At 46.9% G+C, this 26,115-nt stretch overlaps 1 protein-coding gene across 1 annotated transcript in view; it reads right to left on the bottom strand.

Annotated features, from left to right (window-relative positions):
- Positions 1-22,468, bottom strand: part of KCNMB1 (potassium calcium-activated channel subfamily M regulatory beta subunit 1) — an 87,881-nt gene extending 65,413 nt beyond the window's left edge. The window contains exon 1 of the mRNA XM_075859973.1: positions 22,263-22,468. Within this exon, the coding sequence (XP_075716088.1) occupies positions 22,263-22,396 (134 nt within the window). The 5' untranslated portion in view covers positions 22,397-22,468. The remainder of the gene's footprint in view (positions 1-22,262) is intronic.
- Between the last annotated feature and the right edge of the window lie 3,647 nt (positions 22,469-26,115).

The raw sequence follows: 26,115 nt of genomic DNA, 5'->3' as shown, positions 1-26,115 counted from the left end.
CCCTTAATAACCGGGTAACTCGTCAGGGGTCTCCCCCTTTTTCTGTAATTTTGGGTTTAATCGACGGTTCTCTTCCGTTTCACCTGGTAGTTCCAACAATCCCGAGGTAGAGGTTGTTCATCGGGAACTGTGCACAGTCTGGGCCCAGGTTCAGAAGAACCTAGAGGCGTCCCAGAGCGTACAAAAAACTCAGGCTGATAGAAGACGTTCTGCTAACCCCTTGTTTATGGTCGGGGATCTGGTGTGGTTATCGTCTAGGAACTTGCGCCTTAAGGTCCCGTCCAAGAAGTTTGCTCCCCGCTTTATTGGGCCGTATAAGGTCATTGAAGTCCTCAATCCTGTCTCTTTCCGACTGGAGTTGCCCCCATCTTTTCGAATACACGAGGTGTTTCATGCCTCCCTCCTTAAACGCTGCTCCCCGTCCTTGGCTCCCTCGAGGAAACCTCCGGTTCCCGTTCTCACCCCTGAGGGGGTGGAATTCGAGGTGGCCAAGATTGTGGACAGCAAGATGGTCCAAGGCTCCCTCCAGTACCTGGTCCATTGGAGAGGATACGGGCCTGAGGAGAGGACTTGGGTACTCGCCCGGGATGTTCACGCTGGGGTATTGGTCAGGAAGTTCCACCTTCGTTTCCCCAATAAACCAGGTCCACTTAGAAAGGGTCCGGTGGCCCCTCATAAAAGGGGGGGTACTGTAAAGGATCTGCCAGGCACAACTTCTGTGTACACGCCCATAGGTAATCAGTCTGCACCTGAGTCTATGTCTCTGAGACTGACTCCATCTTCCACCACTCAGGATGGCAGTCTTAGGAGTGGGAGAGCCTATCGCAGCCTGGCCAGACGGAGCTAGCTCCCGCCCTCTGTCTATTTATACCTGCCTTTCCTGTTCCTCCTTTGCTTGTGATTCTTCTCGTGTGGTTTCCTGGCCCAGCTACAGCTTCTACTATTTGATCCTGCTCCATACTGACCCTGGCTTACTGACTACTCTCCTGCTCTGCGTTTGGTACCTTGTGCACTCCTGGTTTGACTCGGCTCGTTCACCACTCTTGTTGCTCACGGTGTTGCCGTGGGCAACTGCCCCATTTCCCTTAGCTTTGTGTACCCTTGTCTGTTTGTCTCGTGCACTTACTGAGCGTAGGGACCGCCGCCCAGTTGTACCCCGTTTGCCTAGGGCGGGTCGTTGCAAGTAGGCAGGGACAGAGTGGCGGGTAGATTAGGGCTCACTTGTCCGTTTCCCTACCCCCATCATTACATAATCACAAGCCCATATACCTAGTCTACCCTGGTCCCTGACACTACTATGGACCCCCTTGAGACCCTGGCCCAGCAAATGCAGGGTCTCTCCCTACAGGTCCAGGCCCTGGCTCAGAGGGTCAACTAGCCTGACGCTACCATGGTAGTGCCCCTCACCTCACCTCTGCAACCCCACCTCAAGTTGCCTGACCGGTTCTCAGGGGACCGGAAGACTTTTCTCTCCTTTCGGGAGAGTTGTAGTCTCTCCTTTCGCTTAATGCCTCACTCCTCAGGTTCTGAGAGCCAGCGGGTGGGTATAATTATTTCCCGGCTCCAGGAAGGGCCCCAAGAGTGGGCCTTCTCCTTGGCTCCTGACGCCCCTGAACTTTCCTCCGTTGATCGTTTCTTTTCTGCTCTCGGACTCATTTATGACGAGACTGACAGGACTGCCTTTGCCGAGAGTCAGCTGGTGACCTTACGTCAGGGTAAGAGACCTGTTGAGGAGTATTGTTCTGACTTTAGGAAGTGGTGCGTAGCTTCTCGGTGGAATGACCCTGCCTTAAGGTGCCAATTTAGGTTGGGTCTGTCGAACGCCCTGAAAGACCTGCTAGTTAGCTATCCCTCTTCTGACTCCCTAGACCAGGTTATGGCTTTAGCGGTACGACTTGACCGACGTCTCAGGGAACGACAACTTGAACGTTTTTGTGTTTTTTCCTCTGACTCCCCCATGATGCCTCCCGAGGTCCTGTTGCTTCGCTCTTCCACGGAAGACTCGGAGGTACCTATGCAACTCGGGGCTTCCGTGTCCCCCCGACAACGTAGAGAGTTCCGCAGGAAGAATGGTCTCTGCTTCTATTGTCGGGATGACAAGCATCAAGTGAACACCTGCCCTAGGCGTAAGAATAAGCAGCCGGAAAACTTCCGCGCCTAAGTGATCATCGGGGAGGTCACTTGGGCGCACAGGTATTTCCCGTAAATATGAAACGTAATAAAATCTTGCTTCCCTTTCAGGTCTCTTTTGGTGGTAGGTCTGCTACCGGCAGTGCCTTCGTGGATTCAGGGTCTTCTACTAATATCATGTCTGTGGAATTTGCTATGTCTCTAGCAATGCCTTTGATTGATTTGCCTAAACCTGTCCCAGTAGTGGGTATCGACTCCACTCCTCTTGCTAATGGTTATTTTACACAGCATACCCCTATTTTTGAACTCCTTGTTGGCTCCATGCATTTGGAGCAGTGCTCTGTACTGTTGATGCAGGGATTATCGTCAGATTTTGTTTTAGGCCTTCCCTGGTTGCAGTTGCATAATCCCACGTTTGACTGGAATACTGGGGAGCTTACCAAATGGGGTAATGAATGCTTGACGTCATGTTTTTCTGTTAATTCTATTTCTCCCCCTGAGGAGGTGAACACGTTACCTGAGTTTGTTCAGGACTTCGCTGATGTTTTCTCTAAGGAGGCCTCCGAAGTGTTACCTCCTCATAGAGAATACGATTGCGCTATCGAATTGGTACCAGGAGCTAAGCTCCCTAAGGGTAGGATATTTAATCTTTCTTGTCCCGAACGTGAAGCCATGAGAGAGTATATCCAGGAATGCCTGGCCAAGAGTTACATTCGCCCCTCTACTTCTCCGGTAGGTGCTGGCTTCTTCTTCGTAGGGAAGAAGGATGGTGGTCTTAGGCCATGCATTGACTACCGTAACTTGAATAAGGTCACTGTAAGGAACCAGTATCCCCTTCCTTTGATTCCTGATCTCTTTAATCAGGTTCAGGGGGCCCAATGGTTCTCTAAGTTTGATCTACGGGGGGCGTATAACCTTATCCGCATCAAAGAGGGGGATGAGTGGAAGACTGCGTTTAACAGGCCCGAAGGTCATTTTCGAATACCTCGTCATGCCCTTTGGGTTGTGTAATGCTCCTGCGGTCTTCCAGAAGTTCATAAATCAGATTTTAAGAGATTACCTGGGGGTATTTCTTGTAGTGTAGCTTGATGACATACTGGTGTTTTCCAAGGACTTGTCCTCCCACATTGAGCATGTCAGGAAGGTGCTCCAGGTCCTTCGGGAAAACAAACTGTTTGCGAAAATCGAAAAATGTGTGTTTGGGGTACAGGAGATACCATTTTTGGGTCAAATCCTCACTCCTCATGAATTCCGCATGGACCCCGCCAAGGTCCAGGCTGTGGCGGAATGGGTCCAACCTGCCTCCCTGAAGGCGTTACAGTGTTTCTTGGGGTTCGCTAATTATTACAGGAGATTTATTGCTAACTTCTCGGTCATCGCTAAGCCTCTTACGGACCTCACTCGCAAAGGTGCTGATCTCCTCCACTGGCCTCCTGAGGCTGTCCAGGCTTTTGAGGTCCTTAAGAAGTGCTTTATCTCGGCCCCGGTGCTGGTTCAGCCCAACCAAATGGAGCCATTTATCGTGGAAGTTGACGCATCCGAGGTGGGAGTGGGGGCTGTCTTGTCCCAGGGTACCAGATCCCTCACCCATCTCCGTCCCTGTGCCTACTTCTCCAGGAAGTTTTCGCCCACTGAGAGTAACTATGATATTGGCAACCGCGAACTCTTAGCCATTAAATGGGCATTTGAAAAGTGGCGCCACTTCCTGGAGGGGGCTAGGCACCAGGTAACGGTCCTTACCGACCACAAGAATCTGGTTTTCCTAGAATCTGCCTGGAGGCTAAACCCGAGACAAGCTCGATGGGCGCTATTTTTTACCAGATTCAACTTTTTGGTTACCTATAGGGCTGGGTCTAAAAATATTAAGGCCGATGCACTGTCGCGTAGCTTCATGGTCAGCCCTCCTTCGGAGGAAGATCCTGCTTGTATTTTGCCTCCTGGTATAATCATTTCTTCTATTGATTCTGATTTAGTCTCTGAAATTGCGGCTGATCAACGTTCAGCTCCCGGGAACCTTCCTGAGGACAAGCTGTTTGTTCCTCTGCAATTTAGGCTAAGGGTACTTAGGGAAAATCATGACTCCGCACTATCTGGTCATCCAGGCGTCCTGGGTACCAAACACCACATTGCCAGAAACTATTGGTGGCCTGGCTTGCCTAAAGACGTTAAGGCCTACGTCGCCGCTTGTGAGGTTTGTGCTAGGTCCAAGACTCCCAGGTCCCGACCAGCGGGCTTACTACGTTCTTTGCCCATTCCCCAGAGACCTTGGACCCATATCTCCATGGATTTTATCACCGATTTGCCTCCATCTCAAGGCAAGTCGGTGGTGTGGGTTGTAGTAGACCGCTTAAGTAAGATGTGCCACTTTGTGCCCCTAAAGATACTACCCAATGCCAAGACGTTAGCTACCTTGTTTGTCAAACACATCCTGCGTCTCCATGGGGTCCCTGTCAATATTGTTTCGGACAGAGGGGTACAATTTGTTTCATTGTTTTGGAGAGCCTTCTGTAAAAAGTTGGAGATTGATCTGTCCTTCTCCTCTGCCTTCCATCCTGAAATTAATGGCCAAACTGAGAGGACTAATCAATCTCTAGAACAATATTTACGGTGTTTTATCTCTGACTGTCAATATGATTGGGTCTCATTCATTCCCCTCGCCGAATTTTCCCTTAATAACCGGGTAACTCGTCAGGGGTCTCCCCCTTTTTCTGTAATTTTGGGTTTAATCGACGGTTCTCTTCCGTTTCACCTGGTAGTTCCAACAATCCCGAGGTAGAGGTTGTTCATCGGGAACTGTGCACAGTCTGGGCCCAGGTTCAGAAGAACCTAGAGGCGTCCCAGAGCGTACAAAAAACTCAGGCTGATAGAAGACGTTCTGCTAACCCCTTGTTTATGGTCGGGGATCTGGTGTGGTTATCGTCTAGGAACTTGCGCCTTAAGGTCCCGTCCAAGAAGTTTGCTCCCCGCTTTATTGGGCCGTATAAGGTCATTGAAGTCCTCAATCCTGTCTCTTTCCGACTGGAGTTGCCCCCATCTTTTCGAATACACGAGGTGTTTCATGCCTCCCTCCTTAAACGCTGCTCCCCGTCCTTGGCTCCCTCGAGGAAACCTCCGGTTCCCGTTCTCACCCCTGAGGGGGTGGAATTCGAGGTGGCCAAGATTGTGGACAGCAAGATGGTCCAAGGCTCCCTCCAGTACCTGGTCCATTGGAGAGGATACGGGCCTGAGGAGAGGACTTGGGTACTCGCCCGGGATGTTCACGCTGGGGTATTGGTCAGGAAGTTCCACCTTCGTTTCCCCAATAAACCAGGTCCACTTAGAAAGGGTCCGGTGGCCCCTCATAAAAGGGGGGGTACTGTAAAGGATCTGCCAGGCACAACTTCTGTGTACACGCCCATAGGTAATCAGTCTGCACCTGAGTCTATGTCTCTGAGACTGACTCCATCTTCCACCACTCAGGATGGCAGTCTTAGGAGTGGGAGAGCCTATCGCAGCCTGGCCAGACGGAGCTAGCTCCCGCCCTCTGTCTATTTATACCTGCCTTTCCTGTTCCTCCTTTGCTTGTGATTCTTCTCGTGTGGTTTCCTGGCCCAGCTACAGCTTCTACTATTTGATCCTGCTCCATACTGACCCTGGCTTACTGACTACTCTCCTGCTCTGCGTTTGGTACCTTGTGCACTCCTGGTTTGACTCGGCTCGTTCACCACTCTTGTTGCTCACGGTGTTGCCGTGGGCAACTGCCCCATTTCCCTTAGCTTTGTGTACCCTTGTCTGTTTGTCTCGTGCACTTACTGAGCGTAGGGACCGCCGCCCAGTTGTACCCCGTTTGCCTAGGGCGGGTCGTTGCAAGTAGGCAGGGACAGAGTGGCGGGTAGATTAGGGCTCACTTGTCCGTTTCCCTACCCCCATCATTACATAATCACAAGCCCATATACCTAGTCTACCCTGGTCCCTGACACTACTATGGACCCCCTTGAGACCCTGGCCCAGCAAATGCAGGGTCTCTCCCTACAGGTCCAGGCCCTGGCTCAGAGGGTCAACTAGCCTGACGCTACCATGGTAGTGCCCCTCACCTCACCTCTGCAACCCCACCTCAAGTTGCCTGACCGGTTCTCAGGGGACCGGAAGACTTTTCTCTCCTTTCGGGAGAGTTGTAGTCTCTCCTTTCGCTTAATGCCTCACTCCTCAGGTTCTGAGAGCCAGCGGGTGGGTATAATTATTTCCCGGCTCCAGGAAGGGCCCCAAGAGTGGGCCTTCTCCTTGGCTCCTGACGCCCCTGAACTTTCCTCCGTTGATCGTTTCTTTTCTGCTCTCGGACTCATTTATGACGAGACTGACAGGACTGCCTTTGCCGAGAGTCAGCTGGTGACCTTACGTCAGGGTAAGAGACCTGTTGAGGAGTATTGTTCTGACTTTAGGAAGTGGTGCGTAGCTTCTCGGTGGAATGACCCTGCCTTAAGGTGCCAATTTAGGTTGGGTCTGTCGAACGCCCTGAAAGACCTGCTAGTTAGCTATCCCTCTTCTGACTCCCTAGACCAGGTTATGGCTTTAGCGGTACGACTTGACCGACGTCTCAGGGAACGACAACTTGAACGTTTTTGTGTTTTTTCCTCTGACTCCCCCATGATGCCTCCCGAGGTCCTGTTGCTTCGCTCTTCCACGGAAGACTCGGAGGTACCTATGCAACTCGGGGCTTCCGTGTCCCCCCGACAACGTAGAGAGTTCCGCAGGAAGAATGGTCTCTGCTTCTATTGTCGGGATGACAAGCATCAAGTGAACACCTGCCCTAGGCGTAAGAATAAGCAGCCGGAAAACTTCCGCGCCTAAGTGATCATCGGGGAGGTCACTTGGGCGCACAGGTATTTCCCGTAAATATGAAACGTAATAAAATCTTGCTTCCCTTTCAGGTCTCTTTTGGTGGTAGGTCTGCTACCGGCAGTGCCTTCGTGGATTCAGGGTCTTCTACTAATATCATGTCTGTGGAATTTGCTATGTCTCTAGCAATGCCTTTGATTGATTTGCCTAAACCTGTCCCAGTAGTGGGTATCGACTCCACTCCTCTTGCTAATGGTTATTTTACACAGCATACCCCTATTTTTGAACTCCTTGTTGGCTCCATGCATTTGGAGCAGTGCTCTGTACTGTTGATGCAGGGATTATCGTCAGATTTTGTTTTAGGCCTTCCCTGGTTGCAGTTGCATAATCCCACGTTTGACTGGAATACTGGGGAGCTTACCAAATGGGGTAATGAATGCTTGACGTCATGTTTTTCTGTTAATTCTATTTCTCCCCCTGAGGAGGTGAACACGTTACCTGAGTTTGTTCAGGACTTCGCTGATGTTTTCTCTAAGGAGGCCTCCGAAGTGTTACCTCCTCATAGAGAATACGATTGCGCTATCGAATTGGTACCAGGAGCTAAGCTCCCTAAGGGTAGGATATTTAATCTTTCTTGTCCCGAACGTGAAGCCATGAGAGAGTATATCCAGGAATGCCTGGCCAAGAGTTACATTCGCCCCTCTACTTCTCCGGTAGGTGCTGGCTTCTTCTTCGTAGGGAAGAAGGATGGTGGTCTTAGGCCATGCATTGACTACCGTAACTTGAATAAGGTCACTGTAAGGAACCAGTATCCCCTTCCTTTGATTCCTGATCTCTTTAATCAGGTTCAGGGGGCCCAATGGTTCTCTAAGTTTGATCTACGGGGGGCGTATAACCTTATCCGCATCAAAGAGGGGGATGAGTGGAAGACTGCGTTTAACAGGCCCGAAGGTCATTTTCGAATACCTCGTCATGCCCTTTGGGTTGTGTAATGCTCCTGCGGTCTTCCAGAAGTTCATAAATCAGATTTTAAGAGATTACCTGGGGGTATTTCTTGTAGTGTAGCTTGATGACATACTGGTGTTTTCCAAGGACTTGTCCTCCCACATTGAGCATGTCAGGAAGGTGCTCCAGGTCCTTCGGGAAAACAAACTGTTTGCGAAAATCGAAAAATGTGTGTTTGGGGTACAGGAGATACCATTTTTGGGTCAAATCCTCACTCCTCATGAATTCCGCATGGACCCCGCCAAGGTCCAGGCTGTGGCGGAATGGGTCCAACCTGCCTCCCTGAAGGCGTTACAGTGTTTCTTGGGGTTCGCTAATTATTACAGGAGATTTATTGCTAACTTCTCGGTCATCGCTAAGCCTCTTACGGACCTCACTCGCAAAGGTGCTGATCTCCTCCACTGGCCTCCTGAGGCTGTCCAGGCTTTTGAGGTCCTTAAGAAGTGCTTTATCTCGGCCCCGGTGCTGGTTCAGCCCAACCAAATGGAGCCATTTATCGTGGAAGTTGACGCATCCGAGGTGGGAGTGGGGGCTGTCTTGTCCCAGGGTACCAGATCCCTCACCCATCTCCGTCCCTGTGCCTACTTCTCCAGGAAGTTTTCGCCCACTGAGAGTAACTATGATATTGGCAACCGCGAACTCTTAGCCATTAAATGGGCATTTGAAAAGTGGCGCCACTTCCTGGAGGGGGCTAGGCACCAGGTAACGGTCCTTACCGACCACAAGAATCTGGTTTTCCTAGAATCTGCCTGGAGGCTAAACCCGAGACAAGCTCGATGGGCGCTATTTTTTACCAGATTCAACTTTTTGGTTACCTATAGGGCTGGGTCTAAAAATATTAAGGCCGATGCACTGTCGCGTAGCTTCATGGTCAGCCCTCCTTCGGAGGAAGATCCTGCTTGTATTTTGCCTCCTGGTATAATCATTTCTTCTATTGATTCTGATTTAGTCTCTGAAATTGCGGCTGATCAACGTTCAGCTCCCGGGAACCTTCCTGAGGACAAGCTGTTTGTTCCTCTGCAATTTAGGCTAAGGGTACTTAGGGAAAATCATGACTCCGCACTATCTGGTCATCCAGGCGTCCTGGGTACCAAACACCACATTGCCAGAAACTATTGGTGGCCTGGCTTGCCTAAAGACGTTAAGGCCTACGTCGCCGCTTGTGAGGTTTGTGCTAGGTCCAAGACTCCCAGGTCCCGACCAGCGGGCTTACTACGTTCTTTGCCCATTCCCCAGAGACCTTGGACCCATATCTCCATGGATTTTATCACCGATTTGCCTCCATCTCAAGGCAAGTCGGTGGTGTGGGTTGTAGTAGACCGCTTAAGTAAGATGTGCCACTTTGTGCCCCTAAAGATACTACCCAATGCCAAGACGTTAGCTACCTTGTTTGTCAAACACATCCTGCGTCTCCATGGGGTCCCTGTCAATATTGTTTCGGACAGAGGGGTACAATTTGTTTCATTGTTTTGGAGAGCCTTCTGTAAAAAGTTGGAGATTGATCTGTCCTTCTCCTCTGCCTTCCATCCTGAAATTAATGGCCAAACTGAGAGGACTAATCAATCTCTAGAACAATATTTACGGTGTTTTATCTCTGACTGTCAATATGATTGGGTCTCATTCATTCCCCTCGCCGAATTTTCCCTTAATAACCGGGTAACTCGTCAGGGGTCTCCCCCTTTTTCTGTAATTTTGGGTTTAATCGACGGTTCTCTTCCGTTTCACCTGGTAGTTCCAACAATCCCGAGGTAGAGGTTGTTCATCGGGAACTGTGCACAGTCTGGGCCCAGGTTCAGAAGAACCTAGAGGCGTCCCAGAGCGTACAAAAAACTCAGGCTGATAGAAGACGTTCTGCTAACCCCTTGTTTATGGTCGGGGATCTGGTGTGGTTATCGTCTAGGAACTTGCGCCTTAAGGTCCCGTCCAAGAAGTTTGCTCCCCGCTTTATTGGGCCGTATAAGGTCATTGAAGTCCTCAATCCTGTCTCTTTCCGACTGGAGTTGCCCCCATCTTTTCGAATACACGAGGTGTTTCATGCCTCCCTCCTTAAACGCTGCTCCCCGTCCTTGGCTCCCTCGAGGAAACCTCCGGTTCCCGTTCTCACCCCTGATGGGGGTGGAATTCGAGGTGGCCAAGATTGTGGACAGCAAGATGGTCCAAGGCTCCCTCCAGTACCTGGTCCATTGGAGAGGATACGGGCCTGAGGAGAGGACTTGGGTACTCGCCCGGGATGTTCACGCTGGGGTATTGGTCAGGAAGTTCCACCTTCGTTTCCCCAATAAACCAGGTCCACTTAGAAAGGGTCCGGTGGCCCCTCATAAAAGGGGGGGTACTGTAAAGGATCTGCCAGGCACAACTTCTGTGTACACGCCCATAGGTAATCAGTCTGCACCTGAGTCTATGTCTCTGAGACTGACTCCATCTTCCACCACTCAGGATGGCAGTCTTAGGAGTGGGAGAGCCTATCGCAGCCTGGCCAGACGGAGCTAGCTCCCGCCCTCTGTCTATTTATACCTGCCTTTCCTGTTCCTCCTTTGCTTGTGATTCTTCTCGTGTGGTTTCCTGGCCCAGCTACAGCTTCTACTATTTGATCCTGCTCCATACTGACCCTGGCTTACTGACTACTCTCCTGCTCTGCGTTTGGTACCTCGTGCACTCCTGGTTTGACTCGGCTCGTTCACCACTCTTGTTGCTCACGGTGTTGCCGTGGGCAACTGCCCCATTTCCCTTAGCTTTGTGTACCCTTGTCTGTTTGTCTCGTGCACTTACTGAGCGTAGGGACCGCCGCCCAGTTGTACCCCGTTTGCCTAGGGCGGGTCGTTGCAAGTAGGCAGGGACAGAGTGGCGGGTAGATTAGGGCTCACTTGTCCGTTTCCCTACCCCCATCATTACATAATCACAAGCCCATATACCTAGTCTACCCTGGTCCCTGACACTACTATGGACCCCCTTGAGACCCTGGCCCAGCAAATGCAGGGTCTCTCCCTACAGGTCCAGGCCCTGGCTCAGAGGGTCAACTAGCCTGACGCTACCATGGTAGTGCCCCTCACCTCACCTCTGCAACCCCACCTCAAGTTGCCTGACCGGTTCTCAGGGGACCGGAAGACTTTTCTCTCCTTTCGGGAGAGTTGTAGTCTCTCCTTTCGCTTAATGCCTCACTCCTCAGGTTCTGAGAGCCAGCGGGTGGGTATAATTATTTCCCGGCTCCAGGAAGGGCCCCAAGAGTGGGCCTTCTCCTTGGCTCCTGACGCCCCTGAACTTTCCTCCGTTGATCGTTTCTTTTCTGCTCTCGGACTCATTTATGACGAGACTGACAGGACTGCCTTTGCCGAGAGTCAGCTGGTGACCTTACGTCAGGGTAAGAGACCTGTTGAGGAGTATTGTTCTGACTTTAGGAAGTGGTGCGTAGCTTCTCGGTGGAATGACCCTGCCTTAAGGTGCCAATTTAGGTTGGGTCTGTCGAACGCCCTGAAAGACCTGCTAGTTAGCTATCCCTCTTCTGACTCCCTAGACCAGGTTATGGCTTTAGCGGTACGACTTGACCGACGTCTCAGGGAACGACAACTTGAACGTTTTTGTGTTTTTTCCTCTGACTCCCCCATGATGCCTCCCGAGGTCCTGTTGCTTCGCTCTTCCACGGAAGACTCGGAGGTACCTATGCAACTCGGGGCTTCCGTGTCCCCCCGACAACGTAGAGAGTTCCGCAGGAAGAATGGTCTCTGCTTCTATTGTCGGGATGACAAGCATCAAGTGAACACCTGCCCTAGGCGTAAGAATAAGCAGCCGGAAAACTTCCGCGCCTAAGTGATCATCGGGGAGGTCACTTGGGCGCACAGGTATTTCCCGTAAATATGAAACGTAATAAAATCTTGCTTCCCTTTCAGGTCTCTTTTGGTGGTAGGTCTGCTACCGGCAGTGCCTTCGTGGATTCAGGGTCTTCTACTAATATCATGTCTGTGGAATTTGCTATGTCTCTAGCAATGCCTTTGATTGATTTGCCTAAACCTGTCCCAGTAGTGGGTATCGACTCCACTCCTCTTGCTAATGGTTATTTTACACAGCATACCCCTATTTTTGAACTCCTTGTTGGCTCCATGCATTTGGAGCAGTGCTCTGTACTGTTGATGCAGGGATTATCGTCAGATTTTGTTTTAGGCCTTCCCTGGTTGCAGTTGCATAATCCCACGTTTGACTGGAATACTGGGGAGCTTACCAAATGGGGTAATGAATGCTTGACGTCATGTTTTTCTGTTAATTCTATTTCTCCCCCTGAGGAGGTGAACACGTTACCTGAGTTTGTTCAGGACTTCGCTGATGTTTTCTCTAAGGAGGCCTCCGAAGTGTTACCTCCTCATAGAGAATACGATTGCGCTATCGAATTGGTACCAGGAGCTAAGCTCCCTAAGGGTAGGATATTTAATCTTTCTTGTCCCGAACGTGAAGCCATGAGAGAGTATATCCAGGAATGCCTGGCCAAGAGTTACATTCGCCCCTCTACTTCTCCGGTAGGTGCTGGCTTCTTCTTCGTAGGGAAGAAGGATGGTGGTCTTAGGCCATGCATTGACTACCGTAACTTGAATAAGGTCACTGTAAGGAACCAGTATCCCCTTCCTTTGATTCCTGATCTCTTTAATCAGGTTCAGGGGGCCCAATGGTTCTCTAAGTTTGATCTACGGGGGGCGTATAACCTTATCCGCATCAAAGAGGGGGATGAGTGGAAGACTGCGTTTAACAGGCCCGAAGGTCATTTTCGAATACCTCGTCATGCCCTTTGGGTTGTGTAATGCTCCTGCGGTCTTCCAGAAGTTCATAAATCAGATTTTAAGAGATTACCTGGGGGTATTTCTTGTAGTGTAGCTTGATGACATACTGGTGTTTTCCAAGGACTTGTCCTCCCACATTGAGCATGTCAGGAAGGTGCTCCAGGTCCTTCGGGAAAACAAACTGTTTGCGAAAATCGAAAAATGTGTGTTTGGGGTACAGGAGATACCATTTTTGGGTCAAATCCTCACTCCTCATGAATTCCGCATGGACCCCGCCAAGGTCCAGGCTGTGGCGGAATGGGTCCAACCTGCCTCCCTGAAGGCGTTACAGTGTTTCTTGGGGTTCGCTAATTATTACAGGAGATTTATTGCTAACTTCTCGGTCATCGCTAAGCCTCTTACGGACCTCACTCGCAAAGGTGCTGATCTCCTCCACTGGCCTCCTGAGGCTGTCCAGGCTTTTGAGGTCCTTAAGAAGTGCTTTATCTCGGCCCCGGTGCTGGTTCAGCCCAACCAAATGGAGCCATTTATCGTGGAAGTTGACGCATCCGAGGTGGGAGTGGGGGCTGTCTTGTCCCAGGGTACCAGATCCCTCACCCATCTCCGTCCCTGTGCCTACTTCTCCAGGAAGTTTTCGCCCACTGAGAGTAACTATGATATTGGCAACCGCGAACTCTTAGCCATTAAATGGGCATTTGAAAAGTGGCGCCACTTCCTGGAGGGGGCTAGGCACCAGGTAACGGTCCTTACCGACCACAAGAATCTGGTTTTCCTAGAATCTGCCCGGAGGCTAAACCCGAGACAAGCTCGATGGGCGCTATTTTTTACCAGATTCAACTTTTTGGTTACCTATAGGGCTGGGTCTAAAAATATTAAGGCCGATGCACTGTCGCGTAGCTTCATGGTCAGCCCTCCTTCGGAGGAAGATCCTGCTTGTATTTTGCCTCCTGGTATAATCATTTCTTCTATTGATTCTGATTTAGTCTCTGAAATTGCGGCTGATCAACGTTCAGCTCCCGGGAACCTTCCTGAGGACAAGCTGTTTGTTCCTCTGCAATTTAGGCTAAGGGTACTTAGGGAAAATCATGACTCCGCACTATCTGGTCATCCAGGCGTCCTGGGTACCAAACACCACATTGCCAGAAACTATTGGTGGCCTGGCTTGCCTAAAGACGTTAAGGCCTACGTCGCCGCTTGTGAGGTTTGTGCTAGGTCCAAGACTCCCAGGTCCCGACCAGCGGGCTTACTACGTTCTTTGCCCATTCCCCAGAGACCTTGGACCCATATCTCCATGGATTTTATCACCGATTTGCCTCCATCTCAAGGCAAGTCGGTGGTGTGGGTTGTAGTAGACCGCTTAAGTAAGATGTGCCACTTTGTGCCCCTAAAGATACTACCCAATGCCAAGACGTTAGGTACCTTGTTTGTCAAACACATCCTGCGTCTCCATGGGGTCCCTGTCAATATTGTTTCGGACAGAGGGGTACAATTTGTTTCATTGTTTTGGAGAGCCTTCTGTAAAAAGTTGGAGATTGATCTGTCCTTCTCCTCTGCCTTCCATCCTGAAATTAATGGCCAAACTGAGAGGACTAATCAATCTCTAGAACAATATTTACGGTGTTTTATCTCTGACTGTCAATATGATTGGGTCTCATTCATTCCCCTCGCCGAATTTTCCCTTAATAACCGGGTAACTCGTCAGGGGTCTCCCCCTTTTTCTGTAATTTTGGGTTTAATCGACGGTTCTCTTCCGTTTCACCTGGTAGTTCCAACAATCCCGAGGTAGAGGTTGTTCATCGGGAACTGTGCACAGTCTGGGCCCAGGTTCAGAAGAACCTAGAGGCGTCCCAGAGCGTACAAAAAACTCAGGCTGATAGAAGACGTTCTGCTAACCCCTTGTTTATGGTCGGGGATCTGGTGTGGTTATCGTCTAGGAACTTGCGCCTTAAGGTCCCGTCCAAGAAGTTTGCTCCCCGCTTTATTGGGCCGTATAAGGTCATTGAAGTCCTCAATCCTGTTTCTTTCTGACTGGAGTTGCCCCCATCTTTTCGAATACACGAGGTGTTTCATGCCTCCCTCCTTAAACGCTGCTCCCCGTCCTTGGCTCCCTCGAGGAAACCTCCGGTTCCCGTTCTCACCCCTGAGGGGGTGGAATTCGAGGTGGCCAAGATTGTGGACAGCAAGATGGTCCAAGGCTCCCTCCAGTACCTGGTCCATTGGAGAGGATACGGGCCTGAGGAGAGGACTTGGGTACTCGCCCGGGATGTTCACGCTGGGGTATTGGTCAGGAAGTTCCACCTTCGTTTCCCCAATAAACCAGGTCCACTTAGAAAGGGTCCGGTGGCCCCTCATAAAAGGGGGGGTACTGTAAAGGATCTGCCAGGCACAACTTCTGTGTACACGCCCATAGGTAATCAGTCTGCACCTGAGTCTATGTCTCTGAGACTGACTCCATCTTCCACCACTCAGGATGGCAGGCTTAGGAGTGGGAGAGCCTATCGCAGCCTGGCCAGACGGAGCTAGCTCCCGCCCTCTGTCTATTTATACCTGCCTTTCCTGTTCCTCCGTTGCTTGTGATTCTTCTCGTGTGGTTTCCTGGCCCAGCTACAGCTTCTACTATTTGATCCTGCTCCATACTGACCCTGGCTTACTGACTACTCTCCTGCTCTGCGTTTGGTACCTCGTGCACTCCTGGTTTGACTCGGCTCGTTCACCACTCTTGTTTCTCACGGTGTTGCCGTGGGCAACTGCCCCATTTCCCTTAGCTTTGTGTACCCTTGTCTGTTTGTCTCGTGCACTTACTGAGCGTAGGGACCGCCGCCCAGTTGTACCCTGTCGCCTAGGGCGGGTCGTTGCATGTAGGCAGGGACAGAGTGGCGGGTAGATTAGGGCTCACTTGTCCGTTTCCCTACCCCCATCATTACAGTACTCTTTTAGTCCTGAGCCCTGACGAGTGTCCAGGCAAAAATTTAGGGCCACATGTAGGATGTTTCTAACACTGGGATACACACCATAATAATTAGAGAGCTGTCTTTTTATGGTGGCACAAGCTGGGATCCACATATTGTCATATCTATGGAAAAATTGCCATTTTCACTCTGCAACATCGAGTGCACACAAATTTCCAGAAAACACCTGCGGGGTTAACATTATCACTACACACCTGGGTGAATACCTTGAGGAATGTAGTTTCCAAAATGAGGTTCTTCTGTGGGGTTTCCACTGTTTTGGTCCCACAGGGGCTATGCAAATGTGACATAGCGCCCAGAAACTAATCCAGCAAAATCTGCACTCCAAAATCCAAATGGCGCTCATTCTCTTCTGTATCCAAACCGCAGTTTATTACCGCATATGGGTGTGATGGATGGTCCATTTGTTTATATTCTCTGTATCAAATTGGATTATGAATTATCCAGCAGGATGCCGGATTATGCAGAGATGTCATTTCTGTTCCACCTGCAAAGACCTTCTCCCTCTGTCTCAAGAAATATATATATTTACCTTTTGTCTTAACCCCTTCCCTCCACAGCCATTTTTCGGATTTTCACTTTTGTTTTTTCCTCCCCACCTTCCAAATGCCATAACTTTTTTTATTTTTCCATCAATATTGCCGTTTGAGGGCTTGTTTCTTGCGGGACGAGTTGTAGATTTTCATAGCACCATTTTTTGTACCATATAATGTAGTGGGAAACTAGAAAAAAATATATATGTGGAAAAGGAAAAAAACAGCGATTCCTGAATCTTTTGGGAGTTTTGTTTTTACGGCATTCACCGTACGCAAAAAAACGGCATGTTAACTTTATTCTGCGGGTCAATACAATTGCAGCGATACCAAATTTATATAGTTTTCTTTATGCTTTACTACATTTACAAGGAAAAAAATAATTGTTCAAAATAAAATTTTAGTTTTGTGGCCATATTCTGAGAGCCATAACTTTTTTATTTTTCCATCGATTTAGCGGCATGATGGCTTATATTTTGCGGGGCGAGCTGTAGTTTATATTGGTACCAATTTGGGGTACGTGAGACTTTTTGATAACTTTTTATTTCATTTTTTGTGGGAGATGAAGGGACCAAAAAAAACAGCAATTCTGATGTTTTTCAGTTTTATTTTTTTTACGGACTTCACCGTGCAGACTAAATAATGATATATTGTAATAATTCAGACTTTAACGGACGCGTCAATACCAGTTATGTTAGCTTTTTATGTTTTTTTACATTGCGCTTGAGGGAAAATGTGAAAAGGTTTTTTTTTTAACTCTGAATTTTTATTTTTTTTATTTGTTAAAAAAACTTTATTTGACTGTCTTTTTACTTCTTTTACTTGTCCCCATAGGGCACATTAACCATCGCTCTCACGATAGACTGCAATACTAATGTAATTCAGTATATCGTGATTCTGACAGTCTCCTAGGCAGGCAGGGCTTCATAGGAGTACAAAGATGGCGGACCTGGGGGACTACATCAGGCCCCCAGGCTGTCATGGCAACCAACGGCACCCCTGATATTGCCGCAGGGGGGCTGTTGGGACGTTACACGGGGTCGTCCCCCTGTTTTTAGTCATTTAAATGCCGCGATCGCTATTGACTGCGACATTTAACGAGTTAAACAAGCGGAATCGCTCACGAACGGGATCCTGCTCGTTACCCGGAAGTTTCGGCTGTAACACAAAGCCGACACACTCGCTCTATGGAGCGGGCTCAGCCCGTGAGACCGCTCTATTTTCCCCAACCTGGCATGCGCCATATATATATACGGCGGATGTCGGAAAGGGGTTAAAGAATCCATATAGTGAATGTTGCTTTAAGACAAGTATATTAATGCTGATTTTGAGTTGCTACGTGTGTCCTTGGTTCTCATGTGAAGCTTGTTGTAAAATGTAAAAGTGACTTTGATGCTAAAACGTCTCTTTCATAAGGAAAGGGGGGAGTAAGATAAGAGTGGAGGGAAAAATATTCTTTTTGTGGGAGAGAACAAGCTATTGTATTCTTACCAGAGAATTTGCAGGTGTTAAGTCTAACGTAAGCATCTAATGAAAAATTATAATATTACATTTGAAATGTATTGTATGTCTGTGATTGGCTCAATATGAAATATTCTCATTGTATGCTATTGGCTGAATTGGAGTTAGTGTCATATTGTAAATGATTGGCTGAAATCAGACCTATTCCCATTTTGAAAGATATTGTAATTGTTTTTGGCAATAAAGCTGAGAGGGATATTTTTGAGCATACTAGCAATGCCCGTGTCTCTTACTTCTCTCCTAGATTTATTGATATAACCTATGATCTGGATACATTCCCTGAGTGAGTGTCATTTGGAAAACTCTCTAAAATTTCAGTCTTATATATTTTGAGCGATGACTTCCTCAACATGGGGTATCGCCGTACTCGGGAGAAATTGCTTTATAAATGTTGGGGTGCTTTTTTTATTTGTTAAAGAGGCTCTGTCACCACATTATAAGTGGCCTATATTGTACATAATTGGATCGGCGCTGTAATGTAGATTACAGCAGTGTTTTTTATTTAGAAAGACGATCATTTTTGACGGAGTTATGACCTATATTAGCTTTATGCTAATGAGTTTCTTAATGCCCAACTGGGCGTGTTTTACTTTTTGACCAAGTGGGCGTTGTGGAGAGAAGTGTAAGACGCTGACCAATCAGCGTCTTACACTTCTCTCCTTTCATTTACTCTGTATATAGTGTTCTAGTTAGATCACTATGTGCAGCCACATACACACACATCAACGTTACTCAAGTGTCCTGACAGTGAATCGACATCACCTCCAGCCAGGACGGGATGTGTATTCGGAATCCTGACACTTCGCTAACGTTTGTGGTTGATTTACAGCACAGCAGGTGTAGTCTCGCGAGATTACGCTGTAAACTGTCATTTTCTAAATAAAAAACACTGCTGTGATCTACATTACAGTGCCGATCACATTATGTGCAATGGCATTTATAATGTGGTGACAGAGCCTCTGTAAGAAAATGAAAAATTTTGAGCTAAAGTTACGTCTCCTTGGAAAAAAAATTTTTTTTTTATTTTCACTGCCCAGATTTGAAACATCTATGGGGTGAAAATGCTCACTACACCCCTAGATGAATTCCTCAAAGGCTGTAGTTCCAAAATAGAGTAACTTCTGGAGGGTTCCACTGTTTTTGTTTTTTACAGGGGCTTTGCAAAAGCAATATGGGGCTAAGAAACCAATCCAGCAAAATATGTGCTCCAAAAGCCAGTTGGCACTACTTCCCTTCTGAGCCCTGCCGTGCGCCCAACCAGCAGTTTATGACCACATATGGGGTATTACCGTACTCAAGAGAATTTGCATTACAAATCTTTCGGTGCTTTTTCTTTTTTTATTTGGTGAGAAAATTAAATTTTTTAGCTAAAGGTACATCTTATTGAAAAAAATGCAAACTTTATTTTCACTGCTCAATTCTAATAAAAACGATGAAACACTTGTTGGGTCAAAATGCTTACTACACCCCTAGATGATTTCCCCAAGGGGTGTAGTTTCCTAAATGGAGTCATTTTTGTTGATTTTCCACTGTACTGGTACCTTAGGGGCTTTGCAAATGTGACATGTGCCAAGAAACCAATCCAGCAAAATCTGTGCTCCAAAAGTTAACTGGCGCGCCTTCTCTTCTAAGCCCTGCCATGTGCCCAAACAGCAGTTTATGGCCACATTTGGGATATTTAGGTACTCTGGAGAAGTTGCTTTACAAATGTTTGGGGGCTTTTTCTTCTTTAGTCCTTGTGGAAATTGTTGTTGTTTTTTTTAATCTAAAACAACATTTTATTGGAAAAAATATACAGTTTTCATTTTCACATTTCAATTCTAATAACATATATGAAACATCTTTGCAGTCAAATTGCTCACTACACCCCTAGATAAATTCCTTGTGGGGTATAGTTTCCAAAATGGGGTATTTTTGGGGTGTTTCCTTTGCTTGGTATCACAAGACCTCTTCAAATCTAACATGGTGCCTAAAATATAATCTAATAAAAAGAAGGCCCCGAAAACTCACTAGGTGCTCCTTTAAGGACACGATCAGACGTGGCGGAATTTTTCCGCTGCAAATGTTGGTGCAGATTAGGGGCAATTACGCAATGAATTTGCACCAACATTTGCATATTTGACAGGTAATTCAGACGTTGCGGATATCATAGCGGACTTGCCACAGATTTCAGTTTCTGCATTGCAAAGGCTGAAATATGCAGTGAAATTAACAGACAGTGCATGCTGTGGACTGAAAATCCCGCACTGCAGCCTATAGTCCGCAGCAGAGTTTTCCGCAACGGCTGAACTCACTTTCCTAAAAATGTATTGAAACAAACGTAAAAAACGGCCGCTGGAGAATTCCACTGCGGACTGGCCGCCGCGGAATTCCACAGCAATTCCGCCACGTCTGAATGTGCCCTAATTCTGAGGCCTGTGCTTCAGTCCATTAGCACACTAGGGCCACATGTGGGATATTTCTAAAAACTGCAGAATCTGGGCAATAATTATTGAGTTGCGTTTCTCTGGTAAAGACTTCTGTGTTACAGAAAAAAAATGGATTAAAAATGAATTTCTGCAAAAAAAAAGAAATTAGTAAATTTCACCTCGACTTTGCTTTAATTCTTGTGAAACACCCAAGGCTGGGTTCACACAACTTATTTTCAGGCGTAAACGAGGCGTATTATGCCTCTTTTTACGTCTGAAAATAGGGCTGCAATACGTCGGCAAACATCTGCCCATTCATTTGAATGGGTTTGCCGACGTACTGTGCAGACAGCCTGTAATTTACGCGTCGTCGTTTGACAGCTGTCAAACAACGACGCGTAAATGGACTGCCTCGGCAAAGAAGTGCAGGGCACTTCTTTGCCACGTAATTTGAGCTGTTCTTCATTGAACTCAATGAAGCACAGCTCAAGATTTACGAGCGTCTCAGAGCGTCTCAGACGCCTCGTAAATTACGAGGAGGAGCATTTACGTGTGAAACGAGGCAGCTGTAAACAGTCTGTCTTTTCACACGTAAATGCCTCTCATCGTGTGAACATACACTAAAGGGTACAGAAACTTTTGTAAATGCTGTTTTAAATACTTTGGAGGGTACAGTTTTTAAGATAGGGTGATTTATTGTAACTTCCATATATAAGGACCTCAAAGCCACTTCACAACTGAACTGGTCCCTGTAAAAATAGCATTTTGACATTTTCTTGAAAACGTGAGAAATGTCTTCTAAAGTTCTAAGCCTTGTAACGTCCTACAAAAATTAAAGGATGTTCAAAAAACTATGCCAATCTAAAGTAGACATATGTGAAATGTTAATTAGCAACTATTTTGTGTGGTATAAATATCTGTCTCACAAGCAGATACATTCAAAATGTTAAAAATGCACATTTTTGCCATTTTTCGCTAAATTTGGGTGTTTTTCACAATTAAATACTGAATGTATGGACCAAATTTTACCAGTAACATAAAGTCCAATGTGTCACGAGAAAACAATCTCAGAATCGCTTGGATACGTAAAAGCATTCCAAAGCTATTATCACATAAATTGAGACATGTCAGATTTTCAAAGTAACGCTCTGTCAGGAAGGTCAAAAGTGGCTGCAGCAGGAAGGGGTTAATGAGCTCTGAATCAGCTACACACCTATGGCAGACCTGAATTGCTCCGTTATTTGATTTTTTTCATCACATAAAGTGGTTTTCCAGTCCCTAAAAATTGATGTCCTATCCTCAGGATAGGCCATCAATAGCTAATTGCTATTCCCCACCGATCAACTGTTTTGAAGGGGGTGCAGCGCTCGTACGAGCTCTGCTTCCCTTTCATTTCTACTTTTTCACTGTGAATCATCGACACAGATGTAGAGGCGATTCACAGTATTGCAGCCTTCTCCCATTCAACTGAATGGGAGAAGAAGGCTGCAATACCTGTGAATCGCCTCTGTCTCGACGATTCACAATGAGCGAGTAGAAATGAAGTGGAAGCATCGCTAGTATGAGTTCTGCACCCCCTTTAAAACAGCCGATCAGCTATTGATGGCCTATCCTGAGGATAGGCCATACATTTTTAGGGACTGGAAAGTTCCCTTATTTCATGTATTAAATTGTAAAATGCTTCCAAGTTGGCACTTCTATTTACTATGTTCTATGTACTTATTGCTGCAGATCATTTCTGTTTCTGCTCACATCACATTACAATCCTACATTCTGCAAATGCTCTTGTGAAGGTCCTGGCGTATACTTCAAACTTATCCATAAGCCCCCATTTACGTGGCGTGGCCAATAGAGTGTCCTTTTGTCATACGTGCTCTATATGCATCAGCATACCTTTTGTTTTTTTGTATATAATAGTGTAGTAGACTAAGGGGCTGAAGCAATCACATGACCCTGTGTTGACATGCCATCGCTGCAACAGGAAGAAGAAAGTGGTGGGGCAGTAAAAAAACGGGAGTGGCGGGGGAGCCTCATTGTAAGCTGTTTAATAAATATTTTTTGTTCTCTAGACAACACCTTTAATTGGAAAGAAACTAAAATAGATTAAAGATACAATACCTTTTTATATATTTAGGCAGCACAGTCACTCCCAGTAGGAAAAACATCATCACAGAGCAGATAATCATTCCGATGCCCAAACAAACTGCCCGTGTTTCCCCTCTCTTTTGTGCCATGAAAAGTTTCTTTCCCATCGTGCATGCATTTATGTCCTGCGTCAATCACTCTTTCAGCAGTCCAAAGACAAATTCCTGTGATCCTTTTCCTCGTAGCTGTAGAATTCAGAATGTATTGATTACCCCAGTGGAGAACCATAACACATAGATAACAACTCATGTAATTAATACATAATAGCTTCCCAAAGAAACCCTTGAGAACAACAGTCACCACAGATTAGTTCACTCTTGATATTTTATTATCATTATTATTATTTTTTAAAGAGAAACCTTTCTAAAGAGAAACCCAAATGATTTACTTAGATACAGTTAGGTATCTGGCCCAAAAAATATAGACAAAGCTGTAAATGTTGCAGTGTAAACAAGGCACAAGCTAGTTTTGACAAGAAAATTTAATTTGAGCTTTTAACGTCCAGTGTGTTTAACAACTTTTTAAAATTGTTAACATTACTATTTCTTTACTGCCATGGATATTAGGCAGGGCCCGTGACAGTTCATGCAAACATTCATTGACCATGCAGAGCCTTGCATTTAGGGTATGTTTACATGGCTTATTTTCGGCCGCTTTTCGGGCCATAAACGGCCAAAAAATGGCGGAGAAATCGGAAACAGAACGCTTCCAAACATCTGCCCATTGATTTCAATGGGAAAAACTGCGTTTTGTTCCGACGGGCCGTTTTCTTCACGGCCATTTTGAATAACAGCACGTAAAGCGCCCACGAAAAAGAAGTGGATTTCACTTCTTGAGCCGTTTTTGGAGCCGTTTTTCACTGACTCTATAGAAAAACAGCTCCAAAAACGGCTGAAAATCAGGAGCTATTTTCCCTTGAAAACATGTGAACTTAGCCTTATTCCAATTGTTACAGGAACCTGGATTGAGGTTTGACACATAATACTACTGACCACAGCAGGCAATGACAACTGATGGGAAAAGCCTCAGAGTGGACCTGAGATCCAATGATTAGGTGTCTATTTCCATGTGAAGTTAATGACAGTAAGGCTGGATGCGCACGCAAAAAAATGCACTGTTTTGCATGTTCAAGAGGCACTTAACAGCTCCGTGTGTCAGCCCTGTATGATGCGTGCTTTTCGCGCAGTTGGCCATCATTATGTGCACAAACAAAATAAAAAATGTCTGAAAATAATGAGCTGTTTTCATGGGAAAACAGCTCCTAATCTTCAGACGTTTTTCAATCAAAGTCGCGTTTTTCCAGGCATTTTTGACAGCCGTTTTTGGAGCTGTTTTTCTAGAGTCAATGAAAATCGGCTCCAAAAACGTCTCAAGACGTGACATGCACTTCTTTTTACAGGGCATCTTTTTACGCACCGTTTTTTCAAAACGGCCGCGTAATAAAACGCCCCATCGGAACAGAACGCCGTATTTCCTATTGAAATCAATGGGCAGATGTTTGGAGGCGTTCTGCTTCCGATTCTTCGGCTGTTTTTCGGCTGTTTACGGCCGAAAAACGACCGAAAATAAGCCGTGTGAACATACCCTAACTGTGAACTTGTCCTGTCCATGCATATACATGCAGCAACCTTTGTAGATGCACAGCAATTCTGGCAATGTCCAATGGACTCTAATTTTACTCTCAGGAAAATTAGAATAAGGCTACATTCACATGACAGTGAAAATAAATGGCCATTAAAAACGGATCAACTGTCAGTTTTTCATGGCCATTTTCAATCAGTGTGTCTTCAAATTTTCATCCATTTCCAGTCCATCTGTCAATTTTTAATGGTCGTTTGCCATCCGTTTTGTCATTGGATTTAATTTGTCAGGGTTTTTGTTTTGTCCCTACCGCCTGAAAACACCACAGTGCCCATGTAGATAGTGCCGCAATGTCCCTGTAGATAGTGCCACAGTGCTCACCGTAGATAATGCCCACATAAGGCCAGTGCCCACATAGTGCCACAGTGCCCACTGTAGATAGTGCCACAGTAATCGCCTGTAGATGTTGTCAGAGTGCCCACATATAAAGTGCCATAGTGCCCACATAAAAAAGTGCCAGTGCCCACATAGTGCCACAGTGCTTACAATAGATAGTGCCACATAGTACCACAGTGCCCACATATATAGTGACCATGTAGATAACGCCAGTGTCCACTGTAGATAGTACCACACCTCCCATATAGTGCCACAGTGCCCATGTAGATAGTGCCACCCCCACTGTAGATAGCACCACACCCCTGTAGATAGCACCCCCTCCTTGTAGATACCACTCCCCTGTAGATAGCGCCGGGTATTCCGCTCATAGAGGGAGCACCTTACGTCTCTGTCCATATATGGAGAGTGAAGTCAGGGCTTCCTCTAAAAGCGGAATCCCCTGCCAGAGCCTTGGCAGCTCTCTGGCCAGGGATTCTGCTTCAGGAGTAACCACTGACATCACTGTCCATATATAGATAGTGACGCCGGGGGCTTGTCCAGGAGCGAAATCCCCGGTTAGAGTGGGGTCTGGCCGACGAGGATTCCACTCCTACAGGGAGCTACAGTGGTGCTATAAATGAGGGGGGGGGGGTTGCTATCTACAGGCAGGGAGTGCTATCTACTGGGGAGGTTGGTGCTATCTACATGGAGGGTGCTATCTACATAGGGGTCAGAGGTAGCCCCTGACGCTACTATCCATATATGGACAGGGACGTCAAGGGCTTTTCCAAGACAGGAGTCCCCGGCCAGAGATTTTGCGATGCTCTGGCCGGGAAATCCATAGTTGAAGGCCCTGACTTCACTGTCCATATATTGACAGTGCTGTCAGGGGCTTCCCCAGGCGCAGCACTCAAAATAGCACTGTGTGCGAGGAGTCCTTGGCCGGTTTTTACCGATCGTTGCAAGGATTGATTCCTGAAAAATAGCTGGTAAAAACTGATCCATTGACTTCTATGGGAGCCGTCTGGCCATGAAAACGGCCAAAAATAGAACATGTCCTATTTTTTGACGGCTGGTATTCACAGGCCATTAAAAAAAATTGTCTGTGTGATTACACATGTAGACAAAACACATCAAAATTGCCAAAGGCAAAAAGATTAGCCCTTGTTTCCCAGGTACCTATTGAATGCTTACTAGTGTTAAATGTATAACTTTATTTAGAAATAACTATTCATCATACAAGTGAAGATTACAAGTAAAGATTAAAAGCGCAATGTGAGCTGAAAGTCCCTATATAGCAATGCTACTATTACTCAGTAGTCTGTGCTAACTGAGTGCAGGGTCAAACTAACACCTCTGATAACTACACTGCCTGTATGAAATAGCGACTGCAGTCTTCTTAGCAAAGGGCTTAAGTTTAACGGAACACATTGAATTTTAAAATAAGAGAAGCCCCCGACATGTTTCATCCCCGTGGTGGCGTCCCCATGGGAAAATGTGGCTAATGGCGGTGAACGCAACTAAGTCTCATATTTATGACCTCACTCGTGACGTCAGCTAAACTGATGCTGCCAATCAAAGTGATTCTCATAGGGAAAACCCATAGATGGAGAGATTGACAAGAAAATGCTCCAATCTCACAAAGCTAATGCCCAACCAATGCGGGACTTGCGTTCGGTACTGTGAATGAAATGATTGACAAGAGAGTACTCCAACCACACAGCGCTGCCGCCCGACCAATGAGAGGCCCGTTTTCGCACCTGCGTAGTGGAAAAGAGTTCCACCGAATTGAAGAATATAAACTGCAGTTCACTTAAGATTTGGAGCACATAAAAATTTATACGTGATGTTAGCCATTACCACAGGAGTG

The sequence above is a fragment of the Rhinoderma darwinii genome, chromosome 3 (genome assembly GCF_050947455.1).
Source record: "Rhinoderma darwinii isolate aRhiDar2 chromosome 3, aRhiDar2.hap1, whole genome shotgun sequence".
In the NCBI taxonomy this organism is placed as follows: domain Eukaryota; kingdom Metazoa; phylum Chordata; class Amphibia; order Anura; family Rhinodermatidae; genus Rhinoderma; species Rhinoderma darwinii.
The sequence above is the reverse complement of the archived record's forward strand: the minus strand, read 5'-3'. Positions and strand labels throughout refer to the sequence as shown.